General features: G+C 40.8%; 1 protein-coding gene across 6 annotated transcripts in view; it reads left to right on the top strand.

The window, feature by feature from the left end:
- PSEN1 (presenilin 1) overlaps window positions 1-14,259 on the top strand; it is an 86,500-nt gene that overhangs the window by 58,478 nt on the left and 13,763 nt on the right. For all 6 annotated transcript variants that reach the window (XM_023183166.2, XM_023183184.3, XM_023183193.2 and 3 more), the window contains 2 exons: window positions 3,150-3,248; window positions 11,346-11,432. In XM_023183166.2, the coding sequence (XP_023038934.1) occupies window positions 3,150-3,248; window positions 11,346-11,432 (186 nt within the window). The remainder of the gene's footprint in view (window positions 1-3,149; window positions 3,249-11,345; window positions 11,433-14,259) is intronic.

Genomic DNA, 14,259 nt, shown 5'->3' with positions numbered 1-14,259 from the left:
AATGTCTGGGTTCATCACTTTTTTTTTTTTTTTTTTCCAGATGGAGTCTCACTTATCACCCAGGTTGGAGTGCAGTGGTGTGATCTCAGCTCACTACAACCTCTGCCTCCCAGGGTCAAGTGATTCTCCTGCCTCAGCCTCCCGAGTAGCTGGGACTACAAGTGTGCACCACCACGCCCAGCTAATTTTTGTATTTTTAGTAGAGACGGGGTTTTGCCATATTGGCCAGGCTGGTCTCAAACTCCTGACCTCAAGTGATCTGCCCGCCTCAGCCTCCCAAAGTGCTGGGATTACAGATGTAAGCCACTGCGCCTGGGCTACTCATCACTTGCTAGCTATTTGACCACACAAGTTACTCAACTCCTAAGTCAGTTATGAAGATTAAATTAAATGATCTATTTAATACAATAATACATTTAGAACAGTGTCTATCAGTAAATTTTTTCTGTTTTAAGAAACAAGATCTCACTGTGTCTCCCAGGCTGGAGTGAAGTGGCACGATTATAGCTCACTGTAGCTTCAAAAGCCTGGGCTCAAGCAGTCCTGTTTCAGCCTCCCGAGTAGAAAAGACTACAGGCACAGGTTGGTGTTGACCTCCTGGCCTCAAGCAGCCTCCCAAAGTGCTGAGGCGTGAGCCACTGTACCCAACCCAGTGTTACATTTTTATATAATCCTATGAAATATCAAGGCAGTTATTATCCCTGTTTTACTGCTAAGAAACTTGAAGTTTACAGAGGTAAATTATTTGCCCAAGCTTAAACTCTGATCTCGAATCTGAATCCCAAGTCCAATATTCTTTTCACTGTATTACAATATTTTTACCATCAGCCCTCCATTCTGTCTGCACATCATACAAATGAGTATCTCTACAGAGCTTTGAGTTCCTTTTAAACAAAAGAGATTTTTGTACCCAATGTTTAGAGTAGTGATTCTCGGCTCCATTTTTACAAGGTTTCAAGATTTAATTTGTCACAAAAGTTCTGAAATTTTCAAAGCAAAAGCAATTTTAATTTAATTGCTCTAAAAAATAAGCAGATTTGGCCGGGCACAGTGGCTCAGGCCTGTAATCCCAGCACTTTGGGAGGCCGAGGAGGGCGGATCACCTGAGGTCAGGAGTTCGAGACCAGCCTGACCAACATAGAGAAACCCCATCTCTACTAAAAATACAAACTTAGCCGGGCTTGGTGGCACATGCCTGTCATCCCAGCTACTCGGGAGGCTGAGGCAGGAGAATTGCTTGAACCCAGGAGGTGGAGGTTGCGGTGAGCCGAGATCATGCCACTGCACTCCAGCCTGGGGAACAAGAGTGACACTCCGTCTCAAAACAAAACAAAAATAAGCAGATTTATCATTTAGCAATTCTTTAAGGAGAGTAAAGAATAAAACTGAAATAGTTGCAGAATGTGGCAGAGTCAAACAGGTTGAAAATCTCATTACTTTAGAGCAGGGCAGACTTCTCATGCAAACAAATTGAAGTAGAAGTGGTGAGAGTAGAGATTTCTGTGTGTGTGTGTGTGTGTTTTATTACTGTACTATCTTATGGTCCTCTGTATACTATATTATACATATATATATTATTATACAAAGAGACATGACCACTTCGAGGCATTAAATTTTTTTTTTTTTTTTTTTTTTTTTTTGGAGACAGTGTCTTACTCTGTCACCTAGGCTGGAGTGCAGTGCGCCATCTTGGCTAACTGCAACCTCCACCTCCAGGGCTCAAGCAATCCTCCCACCTCAGCTTCCTGAGTAGCTGGGACTGTAGGCACTTGCCACCGTGAGCTGCTATTTTTTTGTATTTTTGGTAGAGATGGGGTTTTTCCATCTTGGCCAGGCTGGTTTCAAACTCCTGAGCACAAGTAATCTGCTGCCTCAGCCTCCCCAAAGTGCTGGAATTACAAGCATAAGCCACTGTGCTTGGCAAGACATGAAATTTTTAAATTTAAATGCATCTAAGTGACAATAATGTCAACACAAGCTATTAATTCTTCCTTTACAAGTTTAGCTATACCTGTTTTATATTTTTAAGTGTTTCAAATTATTTCTATGTTTTTGTATTCTGAATTTTTTTTTTTTTTTTGGAGATTGAATCTTGCTGTATTGCCCAGGCTGGAGTGCAGTGGCATGATCTTGGCTCACTGCAAGCTCTGCCTCCTGGGTTCACACCATTCTCCTGCCTCAGCCTCCCGAGTAGCTGGGACTACAGGCGCCCGCCACCACGCCCGGCTAATTTTTTGTATTTTTAGTAGAGATGGGGTTTCACTGTGTTCGCCAGGATGGTCTCGATCTCCTGACCTCGTGATCCGCCCACCTCAACCTCCCAAAGTGCTGGGATTACAGGCGTGAGCCACTGTGCCCAGTCTGTATTCTGAATTTTCATCACAGAAAATGAAAGAAAAATTGCAGTTGATGGAAAGAAATGGTGGTATAAACAGGAATAACTTAGGCATATTGTTTCCTCTGATTTATTATTTTTGTAAAATAAGCTACTTTTCAGCACCACATATGTTCTGAGACCTGAATATTTGTGACCAAAGAGTAAAGAAGTAATAAACTTTATCTTGCGGAGCGTTACCATTTTGTTTTAAATTTACTGCCCTCTTATTTCAGGTATTTCTCAGTAGTACATAATACTGCTTTTAAAAAGGAGAAGGGATGAATTTCTTCTACTCTGCTCTTCATATTTTGAAAAGTTCGGTCAAATCCCCTTTATTAAATTCATCTCGGAGTAATCTTTTTATTTATAGTTCATATCCGTGATTAGTTCAGAAGTGACTTCTCCCTGATTCTGCTCACTGTAGGTTGACAACTGCTTAAAATAGTCTATCTCATCATCATCTCTGCAGCTTTCCTTTAAACTGGGAAGACTTATTCCTATAGCCTAGTAACAATACACTGTACACTAAGCAAATAGCAGTCAAATCCAAATGAAATTTTTACAGATGTTCTGTGTGGTTTTATATTGTTTAGGTTGTCCCCCCATCCCCAGCAGTTCACCTGCCATTTATTTCCTATTATTCAACATCTTTTTGTGTAAAAAGAGACAAACAACATTAAACCTTTTCCCTTCGTTAATTCCTCCCTAACACCCATTTACAAGTTTAGCCCATACATTTTATCAGATGTCTTTTCTGTTTTTCTTTTTCTAGATTTAGTGGCTGTTTTGTGTCCGAAAGGTCCACTTCGTATGCTGGTTGAGACAGCTCAGGAGAGAAATGAAACACTTTTTCCAGCTCTCATTTACTCCTGTAAGTATTTGAGAATGATATTGAATTAGTAATCAGCGTAGAATTTATCGGAACTGAAGCACATGTAACTGTGGTCTTTTTCATGGTACTTGTTCTCATCTTAAATGCACAGCATTCCTGAAACTCCTGCAGATCTCTTTGTTTCCTTGCAGATGATTGTCTTCTACCTGATGTTGATTCAAGAGAGTTTTCAATATGAATAGAAAGAAAGGAAATATTTAGATGTTGGGGAACCAGCATTCCCATATTAAAACCTGTAGGAGTTATTGACAAGCTCAAGGTTTCCTTTGAGTGACTGGTTTAGATGTCTGTCTGCTATTCAGTGATCACTGGGGAATGGAGATTGTTGAGCGGAAGGGTAATGTGAGCAGACCCGTGCCTTCGTAAGCTGGCAGCACTGTGTGAGATGAATTGTTGGGTGGACACTGAGATCATGAGAGGCATACTAGGCATCATTAAGATGATGTTGCCTGATCTAGGTGGAAATTAATGGGGTTTGAAGTATGGTAGTGGCAGTAGCAATCAAGGGAAAGAGTTGATGAGAGGATTCAGAGGTAGGATCAATAGTTCTAGCAACTGAGGAGAGAAGTTGTAAGCTTGAAGGAAAGGTGATGAAGAAAAAATGCTTTCCTGTGTTTTCATGTTGTTGTTGTTGTTGAGACAGGGTCTCACTCCCACCCGGGCTGGAGTACAGTGGTGTGATCACGGCTCACTGCAGCCTTGACCTCCCAGGCTCAGGTGATCCACCCACCTCAGCCTCCCGAGTAGCTGTGACTACAGGCACACACTACCACGCCTGGCTAATTTTTTTGTATTTTATGTAGAGACAGGGTTTTGCCATGTTGCCCAGGCTGGTCTTGAACTCCTGGGCTTAAGCAATCCTGCCTTGACCTCCCAAAGTGCTTGGGTTACAAGTATGAGCCACCATGCCTGGCCATGTTTTCTTGTGTGAGGAATCCATTTAGTTTTATATCTTTCTGTGGCTCATATCTAATTTAGTTGACAGTACCTGTGGGTCACTGAGGTAGACATTGCTAGCAGAAGTTTAGAAATGAAGTACTAGAGCTTGGGAAAAAGTTGATATTCGAGATACAGACTTGAAGAACATTAGCAGAGAGGTAGTAGTTAAGCTCTGTGAACTGTTGAGCAATTCAAATAAAAGCAGAAGAGAAGAGGAAGACAAGGGTCAAATTTTGTCAACGACTATGTTTAGAGAATGAAACAATGAAGAGAGGTTACTACAGGAAGTAGAAGAAAATATTGGAAAATTGGGCAAGCCAGTATTTTTCACTTTACAGTATCATGACTGTTTTTTGATGTCAGCACATGAAATGGCTGCATAGTGTTCTCTTATGTAGATATTCAGTGGTGGGTATCCTCATTGATAGACGTTTAGATCATTTCAATTTATTTTCTATCACAGACAGCACTTACAGAGGGCATCCATGAACTTATGAATATTATTATAAGATGTATTCTTAGAGTTGCTAAGTCAAAGGATGTGTGTATTTAAATTTTGATAGTTTGCCGTATTACTCCTAAAAAAGCTATGCCAGTTTACATTCCCTTCAGTAATATGAAAGTACCAATTTCCTTACACCTTTGGTGTTTTGTTTTGGAGACTGAGTCTCGCTGTGTCACGCAGGCTAGAGTGCAGTGGCATGATCTCGGCTCATTGCAACCTCCGCCTCCCGGGTTCAAGCAGTTGTCCTGCCTCAGCCTCCGGAGTGGCTGGGATTATGGATGTGTGCCACCATGCCCAGCTAATTTTTTGTATTTTTAGTAGAGACACGGTTTCACCATGTTGACCAGGCTGGGTCTCAAACTCCTGACTTCAGGTGATCCGCCCGCCTAGGCCTCCCAAAATGCTAGGATTACGGGTGTGAGCCACCATGCCTGGCCACCCCTTTGTTAATACTTGCCTGTGTCTGTGCGTACATGCACGTGTGTATGTCTGAGAGAGAGATCTAGTAGGCAAAAAATTAACATCTTGTTTTATTTTTTATTGTTTGTCTAATGCTTTGGGTGATTATTTGAACTTTTTTTCATGTGTTTCTTAGCTACAGGTCTGAATTTATTTTGTAACTGGCTTGGTATAATCTTTTTCATATTTGTGAAATTAATCTTTTTTTTTTTTTTCTGTGAGACAAAGAGTCTCTCCTTGTCACCCAGGCTGGAGTACAGTGGTGCAATCTCAACTCACTGCAACCTCTGTCTCCCAGGTTCAAGCAATTCTCCTCCCTCAGCCTTTCAAGTGGCTGGAATTACAGGCGCATGCCACCACGCCTGGCTAATTTTTGTATTTTTAGTAGAGATGGGATTTCACCATGTTGGCCAGCCTGGTCTCAAGTGATCCAACTGCCTCGGCCTCCCAAAGCATCAGGATTACAGGCGTGAGCCACTGCTCCCAGCCCTGTAAAATTAATCTTAATTATACAAGTAATACATTATCCTTCAAAAAGGATAAAAATTACAGATAAAAATAAATTTCACAGTAACTGTCATCTCTAGTCTTAATGCCTTATCAAGTACTTACCCCTGTTGTCAGTTTGATGTATATCCTCATAGATTTTTTTTGCCAATTTTGCTGTTGAGTTACTGGAAAAGCAATTTCAAAGAGAGAGGCTGGGCATGGTGGCTCATGTCTGTAATCCCAGCACTTTGGGAGGTCTAGGTGGGCGGATCACTTGAGATCAGGAATTTGAGACCAGCCTGGCCAAAATGGTGAAACCCTGTCTTTGCTAAAAATATAAAAATCAGCTGGGTGTGGTGGTGCACGCTTGTAATCCCAGTTACTTGGGAGGCTGAGGTGGAAGGATCACTTGAACCCAGGAGGCGGAGGTCACAGTGAGCCATGATTGTGCCATGGCACTCCAACCTGGGTGACAGAGCAAGGCTTCAACCCCCCCTCCCCCTAAAAAAAAGAATATCAAATGTTATAAAGAAGTCAAAGGTAATGAGGACTGTAAACCATACAGTATTTGCTGCCTAAGATGTCATTAGTGACATTGAAGAGAGCAGTTTCAATAGAGTGATAGAACCAGAAGCAATACTCCAAAGGCAAGGTGCATATGTGTGCATGCATGTGTCAGGGGTTTGCCAGTGCTGGCAGTGGAAGTGATAGTGTAGGCAGAGAATCGGTGGTGAAGAAGGAGAGGTATAGTAAATGTCATGCACTACATCAAAGATTGCTGTCTCATAGGCAGAGCAGGTGGTGACCTGATAGGAGAACAGGTTTCAGGAAAGGTGTTTCAAGGAGAGGGAAGATTCATTTTTTTTTGAGACGGAGTCTCGCTCTGTCGCCCAGGCTGGAGTATAGTGGCCCAGTCTCGGCTCACTGCAAGCTCCGCCTCCCGGGTTCACGCCATTCTCCTGCCTCAGCCTCCCATGTAGCTGGGACTACAGGTGCCCGCCACCATGCCCGGCTAATTTTTTGTACTTTTAGTAGAGACAGGGTTTCACCATGTTAGCCAGGATGGTCTCGACCTCCTGATCTCATGATCCACCCTCCTCGGCCTTCCAAAGTACTGGGATTACAGGCGTGAGCCACGGCACCCGGCCTGTTTTTTTCTTTTTTTTTTTGAAACAGAGTCTTTTGCTCTGTTGCTCTGGCTAGAGTGCAGTGGCATGATCTTGGCTCACTGCAACCCCCGCCTCCTGGGTTCAAGTGATTGTCCTGTCTCAGCCTCCCGAGTAGCTGGGGTTATGAGCACCCACCACCATACCCGTCTAATGTTTGTATTTTTAGTAGAGATGAGCTTTCGCCAGATTTGCCAGGCTGGCCTGGAACTCCCCACCTCAAGTGATGCACCCGCCTCGGCCTCCCAAAGTGCTGGGATTACAGATGTGAGCCACTGCACCCAACCTGTTTTATTTTATTTTTGAGATGAGTCTTGCTCTGTCGCCCAGGCCGGAGTGCAGTGGTGCAGTCTTGGCTCACTGCAACCTCCATCTCCTGGGTTCAAGCAATTCTCCTGCCTCAGCCTCCCGAGTAGTTGAGATTACGAGCATGTGCCACTATGCCTGGCTAATTTCTTTTTTTCCATATTTTTAGTTGAGCCACAGGTTGGGAGAAGGGAAAATACATTCTACTAAAAGTGAGTCCCATGTCAAGAGTGTGAGTACAGGGATGGGTGAGGAGTTATTACCAGACTTTCAGTCTGCCGTAACACTGTTTTAAAATATCTATCATATATAATATTTTTAAAACTCACGTCTGTGCTCGCTTTAGCAGCACATAATACTAAAATTGGAATGATACAGAGATGATTAGCATGTGTTTTTTAAAAAGCTCTCAAGTCTATTTAATGACCACAGAACATGAGACATTCTGAGATATTTTAGAAACAATTCAACATACGTGGGAAAATAGGAGTGTAAACCCTTACCTCCTGTGTAGATCAGGTAGGTTCAAGATTACATCTGTTCTTTTGCAATAATAAATGTCTGGTGAAGATTTGAGAATTTTATAAATCATTGAGTTTGAGAGGTTTTTTTTTTGTTTGTTTTTGAGATGGAGTTTCGCTCTTGTTGCCCAGGCTGAAGTGCAATGGCGCAATCTCGGCTCACTGCAACCTCCGCCTCCCGGGTTCAAGAGATTCTCCTGCCTCAGCCTCCTGAGTATCTGGGATTACAGATGCCTGCCACCAAGCCCGGCTAATTTTTTGTATTTTTAGTAGAGGTGGGGTTTCACCATGTTGGCCAGGCTGGTGGTCTCAAACTCAGGACCTCAGGTGATCCACCTGCCTCAGCCTCCCAAAGTGCTGGGATTACAGGCACGAGCCACCGCACCCGGCCTTTGTTTTGTTTTTTTAACAGAATGTAAGAATTTTTTCTTACATTTTTGTTACATTTTTTCTTACATTCTGTTTTTTAACTGTAAGAAAACAGCAATGCAAATGAGTACTTTTTCTCTGAAGTGAATATAAGCATGAATATAAAAAGTTTTAAATCAATCATCCTGGCTATTTGTTCTCTAAAAATCAATAAATATAATTCTTTTATGCATTTTAATACTGTCTCCCAGTTTAGGGTATTCAGTTTGCAAAATGCTCTTAATGACAGGAAATGTATGAGCAGTTTTGTTTTTTACTTTTGTCTTTTGACAGAAAAATTATACACCTACTTTTTGAGCAAATTTATTCTTACCTAGTGGTCATTAGTAGAAGTGGTTCACTCTGAGAGCTTAACTAGAAGGGAAACTTAACAATTCCTTGAGGTAGATTGTTTTATCTAAAGCTTTTTGATTTCATATCAGTTGGAGGTGGGTATATTATGTTAATTTTTAAATCTACATATTTTCCAGCTGGGCGTGACTGTAATCCCAGGACTTTGGGAGGTAGAGGCAGGAGGATTGTTTGAGCCCAGGAGTTCAAGACCAGCCTAGGCTACATTAAAAGTTTTTTTTTTTTTTTGGAGACGGAGTCTTGCTCTGTCGCCCAGGCTGGAGTGCAGTGGCCAGACCTCAGCTCACTGCAAGCTCCGCCTCCCGGGTTTATGCCATTCTCCTGCCTCAGTCTCCTGAGTAGCTGGGACTACAGGCGCCCGCCACCTCACCCGGCTAGTTTTTTGTATTTTTTAGTAGAGACGGGGTTTCACCATGTTAGCCAGGATGGTCTCGATCTCCTGACTTCATGATCCGCCCGTCTCAGCCTCCCAAAGTGCTGGGATTACAGGCCTAAGCCACTGCGCCCGGCCTAAAAATTTTTTTTTTCTTTTCTTTTTTTTTTTTTTTGAGACAGAGTGTGTTGCTCTCATTGCCCAGGGTGGAGTGCAATGGCGCGACCTCGGCTCACCACAGCCTCTGCCTCCCGGATTCAAGCAGTTCTCCTGCCTCAGCCTCCCAGATTGCTGGGATTATAGACATGCACCACCACACCGGGCTAATTTTGTAGTTTTAGTAAAGACAGGGTTTCTCCATGTTGGTCAGGCTGGTCTTGAACTCCTGACCTCAGGTGATCCGCCCACCTCAGACTCCCAAAGTGCTGGGATTACAGGTATGAGCCACCGTGCCTGGCCTTTTTTTTTTTTTTTTTTTTTTTTAATTTAAACAAGAAATCTGCTTATTTTCCTATTGATCTAAGGTGTTTGGTGTTAAGGTGAAAGGAAAAGTGATTTTTAAAAAATATTATTTTAGGATTATTTAACAAATATACTATTTATGATAATTAACATGGGGTTAGCAAACTACTGCTTGAAGCCAAATGTGGCCCATTGCCTGTTTCTGTACAGCTTATTAGCTGAAAATGCTTTCTACATTAAAAAAGAAGATGAACAAGGAAGAATATGTGATGCACAAAACCTGAAATGTTTACTCCCTGGCCATTTACAGAAAAAGTTAGCTGGCCATTGATTTTCATGATACTATTAAAAAACAAAGAAGCTTGTAGCTATATTTTTTCATACTTGCATAAAGAATGAAAGCCTAATAAATTGCTGGTGCCTTCATTTCCAAAAGGCTATAGAAATCCATAAACAGGCTGGGTGCAGTGGCTCATGCCTGTAATCCTAGCACTTTGGGAAGCTGAGGCGGGAGGATTGCTTGAGCCCAGGAGTTTGAGTCCAGCCTGGGCAACACAGTGAGACCCTATTTTTAGAAAAAATGAAAATAAAAACTAATCCATAAACCTCATACTTGGTGGTTGCCCTTCAGTTTTTCTTCTTTAGATCTGGATTTAAACAGTGTATTGCCTGCCTGGTTTCTGTTAACTTTTGATCATTTGATTGTGTTACCCTATAATGAAACTTGGTTGACCTCAGAAATAACAAGGCGGTCGTTCAGCTTCTTTGTGTATTTCTTTCGTAAGTTCTTCAAGAAGCCTAAGTATTAGAAACATGGATAAAATTATAGTGATAAAAAGCCAGAGAGACATAAATGCTAAGTATCTTGTTTAAAATTACTGTGACCAGATTGGACTCAGCTTGCTGCTGGCATTTGGTTCCCGCCATAGCCCCATATGTCATGTGTTTGTTTATGTGTACTTTAGTGTTATTGTTGATGTATCTTCAGGATAAGTTCCAAAATGAAATATTGCTGGGTTAAAGGGTTAATGGACATGTAGTTTTATTAGATGTTACCAAATTTCCCACCAATGGAGATTATACCATTTTTCATTCCTGCCTGAAATAGAGAAGCACCATTTTAAAGTTTTCACGTTGTCTCTGAACTAATATGTGGTAGAGATGCACATGTGTATATCTAGATCTAGATTGATATATTGATACACATGTATTTTTGTAGAAGGATCACAGAGGAGGCCACTTGACTATCCCTATTATGTTTATTGCTTTTAACGTTTTTTCTCACCTCAAGTTTAAAACATGATTTAGCATCATTCAGCATTCTAAAAGTGAGACATAATATGAAGGAAATTTACTCTGTGCATCTTTTGAATTATAATCATCACCTGAGGCTTTTGTGAGCTCCAGTTTGTCCTGGAATTTAGAACATTCAACTAGTCCAGCTGTTGTTTCAGTGGAATCTTGCTGGCCAGAACAGTTTTCCTTCTGGTTACTTTTCACGGACTAAAAATGATGAGGAAGAGTTTTGTGATAGCAGGTGCAGTTTGAGCGCTACAGTAAACATTCAGTTTCAGAATTTTTATCTGCTAAAACCAAAGAGAACCTTTTATTATTTTTACTTCTGATTGTTGAACAGTGTTTTTGTTTTGTTTTGTTTTGTTTTGTTTTTTTGAGACAGAGTCTCGCTGTGTCGCCCAGGCTGGATTGCAGTGGCTGGATCTCAGCTCACTGCAAGCTCTGCCTCCCGGGTTTACGCCATTCTCCTGCCTCAGCCTCCCAAGTAGCTGGGACTACAGGCGCCCGCCACCTCGCCCAGCTAGTTTTTTGTATTTTTTAGTAGAGATGGGGTTTCACCGTGTTAGCCAGGATGGTCTCGATCTCCTGATCTCATGATCTGCCCGTCTCGGCCTCCCAAAGTGCTGGGATTACAGGCTTGAGCCACCGCGCCCGGCTGTTGAACAGTCTTAAGGCAGCATTAGGAAGATTGGCGATTTGTGTGGAGAAATGATGGCCTGTTGTTGTCTGTGCATACTTTGTGTATCCAGTACTTACCTGGAATTTTGTCTTTTTCAACAGCAACAATGGTGTGGTTGGTGAATATGGCAGAAGGAGACCCGGAAGCTCAAAGGAGAGTATCCAAAAATTCCAAATATAATGCAGAAAGTAGGTAACTTTAATTAGATAATATCTTGGGTTTTCAGGGTCACTGTTATCTTATAAGCTAACAGTCTAGCAATGTTTTTATTATCTTTCTTTGGTCATAGACTCCTTTGAGAATCTCTTGAAAACTGTAGTAATGCCCAGTAAATACACAGATAAATATTTAAGGAGTTCAGATACTCATAACCCAACAATATGGTCAAGGCACCCTAGGTTAAGACACCTCCCATTAAATACAGAATACCAGCATGGAAAGGTTCAGGTTGAGGTTATGATTTTGTTTTTGTTTTTTGTTTGTTTTTTAGAAGTCATGATTTTAAAAAGAAAAAATAAACTCTCTCCAAACATGTAAAAGTAAGAACCTCCTAAAAGAAACAGACAATAAAGGAAATACAAGTAAACAAAAAAAGCAAAATATAAACAACATAACATTAGGAACTTCTTGTCTAACATGGCCAGAGTAACTGAAATATGATTTGAGATGTGCTAATGTTTATACTGAGAAGATCAAATATTCTAGGTGGATATGACTTTTTAGAAGAGGATAAGAATGACTTAGGACGAGCTGGGTCCTGTTATGTATGCCTGTAGTCCCAGCTACATGGGCCAAGGCAAGAGGATCACTTGAGCCAAGGAGTTCCAGATTACCCTGGGCAACTTAGTGAGATCTTGCCTCAAAAATAATAATAATAATGAATAATAATAATGACTTAGGATGAGAGTGAAAAGTCCTCTAAGGACACTACAGAACATATTAAGGAGAACACAAGTTAGAAGCTGTTATTAGATGGAGTTGAGGGGGAGCTTTCATTCAATTTTCTGGAATGGAGGCTACCTTCCCACACACACTTAAAAAAATAAAAATAAAAAAGAATTGAGGAATAACAGCACAATATAAATAGTTTTTAAAAAAAAGCTTACTTTTTGAAAGAAAAACAAAAAAGGGCTAACTTTTTTGAGGAATATGAAAAACAACAGGCAAAATAAATATTGGTGAGGGAAAAAAGGCCTTAATTGAGGTGCTGTTTGTCAGGAAAGGGAGAGTTTATGTTTTATAAAGCCAGGAAATCTACAGAGTTAACCTGTGTTAAGCTAAAGAAAATCTAATGGTTGTGAGCATGTAAGTATATATGTATGTATGAGTGAGTGAGTGATATAACAGAATTTCATTCCTTTTACAGATGTTGACTGAGCACCTGACTATGTGCTAGGCCCTGGGGATATAGCACTAAACAAGATTTCCCCTGCCCTTGTGGAGCTTATAGTCTATTTGGGGAGATAGATGGTCAACAAATTATTACATAAATAATTCATACAGTTGTAATAGGTACTGCAAAGAAGACGTATAAGTTGCTGTGAAAGTTTATAATAGTGGAATTTTACGTATCCTGGAAAGTCAAGGGGTGCTTCCCTGAGGAAGTGATAATAGGTGACGGCTTGCTGAAGGACGGAGGAAGAGCTTTCCAAGAGAGGGACAGCATGAGCAAGGGCTTTGAAATGAGAAGGCTGGATGAACTGCAGGCTTCCTCAGTGAGAGTGCTGCTGGTATTTTGGGGGGCACAGTTCTTCATTGTGTGGGACTTCCCCCCACATTGCAAGATATTTAACATCCCTGGCCGCTCACCTACTAAATGCCAATAATGGGTTTGTGGCTTTGAGGCTTTGTGATAATCAAAAACTCCTCCATCCTAGTTATTTCCAAACACTCCCCAGAAGGGAGGTGCTATCCCTAGTTAAATCACTGTGTTAACGGAACTAGAAGTTACATTGGAACAAAAGGGCATAGGGCTCCGAGAGGGATATCTGTGCAAGGAAAAAACAAACAAAAAAAGAACTGAGAGATTACCTGATGTGGTAATACTCTGTCAGAGCATTTCAGGATAAATTAGTCATAGATAATAATATAAAATTCATCAGTGGAAAAAAATGAGGCAGTTTTCCAAAGAAAACAAAAACTTGTTCAAAAAAACAAATGTAATTGTAGTATATTCTGGCTGTAGCAAAGTAGTTTAGTTGTGAATATTATTTGCATAGTGAGAATATAAAACTGAATTTAATATAAGGTTATGGCACTGGGAAGACAGGAAGTGTTACATTTACGTGCAGAAGAGGATGAGACCTAATGCTTTATCTTCTCTATAGGAGGCAAATAAGTACCCCAATTAAAACATCAAGTTATGGCACAATGAGCATGCTACTTATAATTAATTATGGAGGTAAATACCAAAAGGAATGGCTAAAAGAGTTTAAAGTAGGAATGAGTATCAGAAGTGAGGAGGGAGGGGGCAGAAAAGGGACTGCTGTTTTCATGTATAAATCTTATATTATTTCTTCAACTCCAAACCAGAGAAGACTCAGGTGTTTTGGAGACCTGGATAATAAAAAGAATACAAAACTACCAATACAAAATTGTGAGGGTTCTCCCAGAGGAAGCCATGCAAGGAAGGGCCCTGAAGTTCACAAGCTGTACTTATTCATGGCAAATCTACTTCTGTTCTGAACATTCTGTATTACTTTTATAAAAAAGGAAGAATAAAAGTACTTTGAACTTCACTTAACTATTTTAATTATTTTTAATGTATGAAAGTTTTTTAAGACTATTGAAAAGTTTTTGAGACATTGAAAATGGTGCTCACCATTTTCAATGAGATTGATAGTCATTATAATGAAATGACTGGCCCATCAAGACATTCACTCCCAGTCCTTTCCCAATCCACCGTCAAGAATGAAGCCACTTTTATAACTTTGTCACCAAATCCAGCGATGAGTGCTAACAGTTAGGAAGCTTTCAGTTGCAAAGATAAAAAGCCCAACTCAGTTGCCTTAAGCA

This window comes from Piliocolobus tephrosceles, chromosome 6 (genome assembly GCF_002776525.5).
Source record: "Piliocolobus tephrosceles isolate RC106 chromosome 6, ASM277652v3, whole genome shotgun sequence".
In the NCBI taxonomy this organism is placed as follows: Eukaryota; Metazoa; Chordata; class Mammalia; order Primates; family Cercopithecidae; genus Piliocolobus; species Piliocolobus tephrosceles.
Note: the sequence above shows the minus strand (reverse complement) of the source record. Positions and strands in the feature narration are given on the sequence as shown.